Here is a 7363-nt window from a genome sequence, read left to right on the forward strand (position 1 = left end):
TAACGATCCAGTCTCCAAATCGTACCAAAAGCTGTACACTTAAAAAAAAAAATTAATTTAAATAATTTTCAATTATTTGTTTATTTTCGTAAAAATGTTGTTTTGTTATGTTACCAATGAACCAACGTTGCAACGTTTGATATAAATAAAAAAATATTTTGATTTCTTCGGTGTTTTTGTTTCAGTAATTTTTGTTTTTAATCCTAGAATAAGTACAATGTAGGCGACTTTTCCCTACAGCCTTAAATCATGCGTCGTTTAATCGTGCAGATTAATATTAAAAAGTTGTGTCAAATATGATTATAAAAATAATTTTTCTCTGAAGAGACTGTGTAGGGAACCTTGCAAGCAAAGTTCCGACATGCCCCACTGAGTATGAAGTATGGATTTATTCTATTGGATATTCATGGAAAAAGAAGCCTCGCAATTCCTAGTGTCTTTTCACCGTTTTTATTTGCTTCAACAATTTATGTTTATCCTCATTGTCGTAATTCCATCTATCGTCGTAGATGTAAACGGCTGCTGGGTGAATGATTCAACGCTTTGATTAGCTTATTGATGATCTTTCGAAGAGCCACTTATAAATTCTAACATTGCTTTTCACATTCACGAATCTATCATCCAATCCACTCTTTTCAATTGTCAATTGACAAATAAATACTAATTACAGAAAAGGGCACGAAATATGGGATAAGAAAGCAACAGCTGTCGATCTTATTTTGTCAATTAAATTTTGTCGCATCGTAAATTTCGCAAGACGTTCTGTGAAAAAATATTGAGTCTGATATTCGATAACTTTCTCATTTGGGAACTCCGTAAAAATACGGTTTAAATATAATCGGCAACTAAGCGGTCGGTAGATCAGTGGAATCAATGTAACGACGTTGACAGCTACAGGGCGCGACGTGGGCTCGTCGGTTGATCGGCGAATCGAACGACCGCCAAAGTGGGCACTATTACGTGTTTTGATATTTCATACTAATGAATGCGATTAATAAGTGGACGAGTGGACATACTGCACCACAGAACAGGTTTTTGCCGAGAACAGGTTGTTAGTCAGGCGATAGTAAAGGTGTGTCAATAATTGCGCGTGCGATTGGCCGGAAGCCTGGAACGATAAACATTGTGATAATGACGCAGAATTCTAATTAATTTCGTGGTTACGTACACGGCTATGTGTTCTCCAAAACTTACCTTTCCCCACTAGTCATACGGCCGCGTTTGCGACGTAACGTCAACTTTGATCGTACGAAGCGAAATTATGCAAAGTATGTGAATAAGGAAGCATTGAGCACTAAGGCAGTGTGATAACGGAAGCCAATTTTGCTTTTTGCAGTGAATTAGTCAATTAAAAAAGTAAGTAAAATTTAAATCGAACAGAAATAAAATAGATACCGTAAATAGTAATAATAATATTGTTTTGTCTAGCTGTGTTCTGTCTTCTTATAATATAATTGTAATTTTTTGTGAGAATGACGTGAGACAGGAAAAGGTCCTCTCTAGGATTTTTAAATCGTAAACAAGCACAAATTATGCTCATTTACGTAAACGTTCTTTTGTCTTGTATGTCCGAGTAAGTGCCGTAAATATTATACAAATTTCGCTTGTGTAATGTTTTTAAGAATGAAATTGGAAAATTTAATTCCTTTAAATAGGCTTTGTAGCTTCATACAATATAAACGAGTTTTACCATTTCATGGTAAAACAATTTTTTCTACGAGACTTAATATATGGTAGAGTCTGATAGAATGCAAATTTGTAGCTGCACCACAAATGAGGTGTAAATGAGTTGGCTTATTACTCCTGTTGACTTTTTGGTTTATTTTGATGAGTATTATATATTTCTAAAGTTTAGTACTATCTTTTTTTAAAAAGACGCACCCTAAATAGAAATTATATCCTATTAAGAGGGCAGAGTAGGACTTTTCCGCCTTTAAAAAGTATGTTCTTTTTTCTGGAAAAGATCTATAAGTTATAAGGATTGAATTTTTAATAAATAAAAGTACATATTTTTTGTACTCTTAATCACAATTTTTTATTTTATATTTTATTGAAAAATACCTCTTCTTCCTAGACCTCGGACCATGCAACATTTCGCGATATCAGAAATATTTCGACCTTTTATTAAAAATAAAAAATTCAACAAAGACCTTACAGTATATTAGAAATTATAATCCCTACTTCGGATATGATTTTTTATTTTTAATAAAATGGCGGATTTTCAAACTTAAGGAATCGATTTCTACAAAAATTTCAATTTTCTTTCTGAAAAAAATAAAGAAATAAAAAAGCATCCGATAGGGACTACAACTTTTAATATATTTTAAAACCCTTTTTGAATTTTTTATTTCACATAAACCAGGTTAGAGATATTTCTAGTACCATGGTGAAACGCTATATGCCGTACAAAGTCTAGGAGAGGAAAGAGCATTTTTCAGTAAAACACATAAAATAAAAAGTTGCGATTAATCGGATTAATCTTCATGTATACAAAATTCAATCTTTGTATTTTATATATCTTTTTGAAAAATCATGAAAAAGGCATACTTTTTAAAGCCGAAAAAGTTTTATGCCTTCTTAAAGGAATCCAAATATTATCTGTTACATTTAACGTGACCGGATATTTTTTAATCTGAAGCGGAAAACTTTATTAAGCCAAGAGGAGAATGTATAGATGTAAAGATAAATACAATGATAGCAATTTATTTAAAAAAATAATGCAATTATTTACCGTTCGAATATGTCAACTTTAATAAGAAAGGTGAATCTTTAAGAAATATATAAAATTCTTCGTAATTGAAATTAAAATTAGTTTTTGTTATTTTATATATATTTATAATATTGTTTCCAAAATAAATAATTTCCAAAACAAAGTTGATTTTTTCCGCTGTCCACACTTTGCTCATTGTACGCGCAGAGAACTTTTTCAACTGCCGTATTACTTCCTGGAAGTGATATATATTCTATACTTTTGCAATTTGGCCAAATTTATAAAATATTTTTCGGCGGATCTTTTTGTTATTATATTGCTAAAATCTAAACATTTAACACGTTTGACGGGATAGAAGAACAAACACCTTAAAAGCGAGACCGTCGAAAATGGAACATCTGGTTACATTAGTTATATTAAGAAACATAACGGTTAATATTATTACACACAATTTTCAATAACTCTCCTGAGTTCTCGTCGGTATTCTCGACTCCTTTTTGAGGAGTCATGCCAGTAAATTACATACTTTACACGAGATGCACATTCAATGATTATTTAATTTTAATCACGCAAAAAAATATTCAGCTAGAATTATAGCTGTTTTTTTGTATCTGATAGAAAATTATATATCATACGCATGGAATTTATAGCACAAATCTAAATTCTATCTCTATCATTTATATGATTAGATGCAATACATATTCAATATCATAATACTTGTTAGAAATTTATTCATTTCAGCTATTTTTCGTACTTAGATAATTTCCACTATAATTGCAAGATTTTTTGAGTGATAAAGATCTATTATTTATAGAACTGATAAGGATGGCAAGATTCAGTGAATTTTTTTTCACGGGACAAACTTGTCTGCTGCATGCTGTATGCTGAGAATCGGTAAAAATCGAAATAAAAGCAACCTTTCGCCCACACGGAATCCTCGCTTATATCCTCACGCACAACGAGATCCTTCTCTATCCTATAGATAAATCGACACAGTTCATTACGAAAGATCCCGCTTTGCGCAATTGTCAGATGCATTATTCAGGACGAGAAATCCTTCGGGAGTAGTCTTCGGCAATGAAACACAGAATCGCGATTTATACACGCATATCGATCCTGTTACTTAGAACTGATGAGGAAAAATGAAAAATGTGACGATGGATTCTTCGCGCTATATTTCTCGTTTTGCAAGATAACGTTGCAAATTACGTTATCTTTATTCTGGAAAATGCAAATCATCTCACAAAATAAGATATCATCGGTCTTTAAATAGCTTGTAATATCTCGTGAATAAGATGTAAAATAAAGAGTGCTCATTATTCTTTCCTCTTTTGATAGAAAAGAAATATATCTTTAGGAAATAAAGAATACTATAAAATACGCATGAAGAAGGAATGATTCTTCAGTTTACGTGATTCTTGCGTGATGAGGTACAATTTTCGACTTATTCTAGCAGTGGATATAATCAAGATAGAAGGGTTGTCAATTTGTTACGAGATAAGATTACAATACATTGCACATATATGTAAACAAATTGCAGCACTCTTATCTGCACGATCTTTCTAAGGAATTGTCTAATGAAAAGTCAAGAGGATACACCACTTGGCTGGATCTTTGTTGAATGTCGAGTACAACAGTGTAAAACGAGAATAACAACATTAATTATCATAAACTTTACAAAACTTTGAACAATTTTCTTTATTATTCTAAGGTAAAAAAAAAGCAAGATTCAAATGCATAAAATGTATTCATGCGTATACAAAGGCATGCTTTATCGCAACGGCTTTTGAAATATGTAAAAGAATATTTTCATGTACATCAGTTTGTTAATATTTCCACAAAAATATATCTTTGTCTTAGCGATACAACTGATCTAATTGTAAGCTGCGTTGTGACATCGAAAAGTATTCGCACTGTATATTTCCGTCGTTTAAAGTAATTTCAAGATATCGTGATATCATGACAAGTTTGCTCTCTCTCATAAATTCATCAATTCAATAAAAACATCTACTCCACATATAAAGTACTTTAATTTATAAATAAAAGCAAACATCAACAAAATAATGATTCTACAATCAATAAATACTCATGATTTTCCTTGGCGTAAATGATAAATGTATCCATTATTATTTCAAAGAGAGTGTAAATCAGATGTTATATGAAAGTTAAAGTTGCGATTTTTACATTAAGTTCTGTTAATCCTAATATCCGATATAATTAATAAATAAACATTCACTAAGACTAATATGTAAAACTTTCTTATAATGGCGATATATAGTAAACATTTATAATAAGTTTTTTTACTACCATGTACATTTTATCATAATGATACTTGTATAAGGCGATAGCGCCGGTTCTATTTCACTCGAGACAATATCATAAATATAAAATAATAGAAAATGTCAAATAGATTTAAGAAAAATATTCGACGAATGAAAAAATGCGTACAAAGTATAGTTCCTTGTACATTTCAGAAAGAATGTCGAAATCAGGGAGCATTAAAGATGGCGAGAAGGGGCCCTATGATCCGGTCCCTACCGCCGAAAAGGGCAACGATGAGATTAAGCTGGAAGCGAAAATGTCGCTTCTCAATGGTGTCACCGTCATCGTCGGCTCCATCATCGGTTCCGGCATTTTCGTCAGTCCAACGGGAGTCCTTAAATATACCGGAAGCGTGAATGCGAGTCTTCTCGTTTGGACGGCGTCCGGAATTTATTCTATGGTAAGCATAATCTATCCCTTTCTTTTTTCCTCGGAAACCTATTTCTCGATGACTTTTGTTCTGTCGATTTTTATTCAATCGATTTCTTTATTATATCTAATGCCAATGTATTAATTAAAGTAATTGCTTCTTGGTAGATTTACAAATAAAAAGAAGAATGATTCATTAATAACGGTAATGTCTGTATGAGAATAAAATTCTTTCGCATTAATAGAAATTCAAATTGATACAATTGCAAATCAATTCTGATAAATACATTTCGATGTAACACGTATATATATAATAAATTAAATAGCACATGTGTTAATTAAATTCTTGTGTTTTTTTTTTTTTCATATCTTTCGACAGATAGGGGCTTACTGCTACGCCGAGCTCGGTTGCATGATTAAGAAATCGGGGGCGGATTATGCATACATTATGGAGACTTTTGGACCCTTTCTGGCATTTATCAGACTATGGGTTGAGTGCATGATAGTGCGTCCTTGCAGTCAAGCTATCGTGGCCTTAACTTTCAGCGTCTACGTCCTCAAGCCGATTTTTCCGGACTGCACGCCACCCGATGAGTCCGTAAGAATGCTCGCTGTCTGCTGCATATGTAAGTGGATAACAAAAAAATCGTGGGCGACACATCTCCGCGACACAAGAACAAAATCCAGAGCCTCTCTGTCAGTCGTGATATATCCGCGAAATAAAACGAAGCGAAAAAAAAGTTGTTTCTTTTTAGGCTTACGGGAAATCTATTTAAACATTTCGCACCCACGTGCACTAAATATTTGTTATAGTGAAAATAATTATGCGTGTGCTAAATATAGAATTGATGCGTTCAGTTTTTCTGGTTTTCTGCAGAAGTTCTGACGAAAGTGAAAGGATTTCGCAATATTGCCTAACGTGTAGATCGAATTCTGCATTCGTAAAATTTTCAACTCCGTTATATTAATTTATTCAATGTATTGCTTTGCAATTAACATTACGCAACCAAACGCGGATACTGAGATCTGCATACGGAGAAGAACACAATGAGGTGATTAAGTTTATCGACAGAGTGGATATTTATTGCACGAAATTGCAATCAAAGTATGGGAGTGACGCCGTTTCTGTGACGGTGAATAATCGCGGCACAATACCGTATGGCTGATGATTAAATTTAACTGACTCGCGCGTCCATCAGTAGTAACGGTTTCAAACGGACCGACACAATGTGACCCACAAAAAATTCGTCTTTCCCACAGCAATCGTGCCCCTGACTGCGTCAAGAATGTCATCCCGGGTGATTTTGATTTCCGTCTATAATCCTCCGCTCTTTCTCTCTCGACCTCTTCCACCCGCCGTTTATCTTTCAACTTGTTCTCAGAGCTTCTCTTTAAATCGCCCGAAGAAACAATCGTCCATCAAGATACTGTAATTTATCATGCATCTAATATAACACCCGATTAAATTAATTTATTTCTAATTCATCTTTCTGATTTGTTATTTTATTTATTTATTTTCTTTTGCGTCCGTAGATCTTTTCTTCTTTTATGTAGTTTGCCTTTCCTTTCTGCTGATTCCAACTGTCGTGTTGGCTTGATTGCAAAATTTGATCGCTTACAGCAGATCTTCAGCAGATCTTATTCGAACAAAAAATTTTTATTCCATCTTTTTATCGTTTTTTTTTTGTGAGCCGCTTGATTCGCTGATTACAAATTGTGAGCGTAAAGTAAGTTAGTCTCGCAATCTTTTTTCGGTCCAATATCTTTTTTTATTTATACAAGTTATAAAAAAGTTTTAAAATATCTTTTCTTATCAACAAAATAAGAAAAAATGTTTTGAGCATTTGTTTGCTTTTTTAAATATTATTTACGAGATATAATTTTTAATATTTTACAATTATATATTTTTGTCATCAAAACATATATAAAACAGAACCTAATATATAACCTAATATATATATA

At 32.6% G+C, this 7363-nt stretch overlaps 1 protein-coding gene across 5 annotated transcripts in view; it reads left to right on the forward strand.

Moving 5' to 3' along the window:
* The window catches only part of LOC108755295 (Y+L amino acid transporter 2), a 26004-nt gene that overhangs the window by 6488 nt on the left and 12153 nt on the right, over positions 1-7363 (forward strand). For 4 of the 5 annotated variants that reach the window (XM_018498571.1, XM_018498491.1, XM_018498251.1 and 1 more), the window contains exons 2-3: positions 5185-5432; positions 5781-6027. In XM_018498571.1, coding sequence (XP_018354073.1) covers positions 5190-5432; positions 5781-6027 — 490 coding nt within the window. In that variant the 5' untranslated portion in view covers positions 5185-5189. Of the gene's footprint in view, positions 1-1311; positions 1357-5184; positions 5433-5780; positions 6028-7363 lie in introns of those variants that run through there. The other variant, XM_018498409.1, reaches the window with a different exon arrangement.

The sequence above is a fragment of the Trachymyrmex septentrionalis genome, unplaced genomic scaffold, assembly GCF_001594115.1.
Source record: "Trachymyrmex septentrionalis isolate Tsep2-gDNA-1 unplaced genomic scaffold, Tsep1.0 scaffold101, whole genome shotgun sequence".
Lineage (NCBI taxonomy): Eukaryota > Metazoa > Arthropoda > Insecta > Hymenoptera > Formicidae > Trachymyrmex > Trachymyrmex septentrionalis.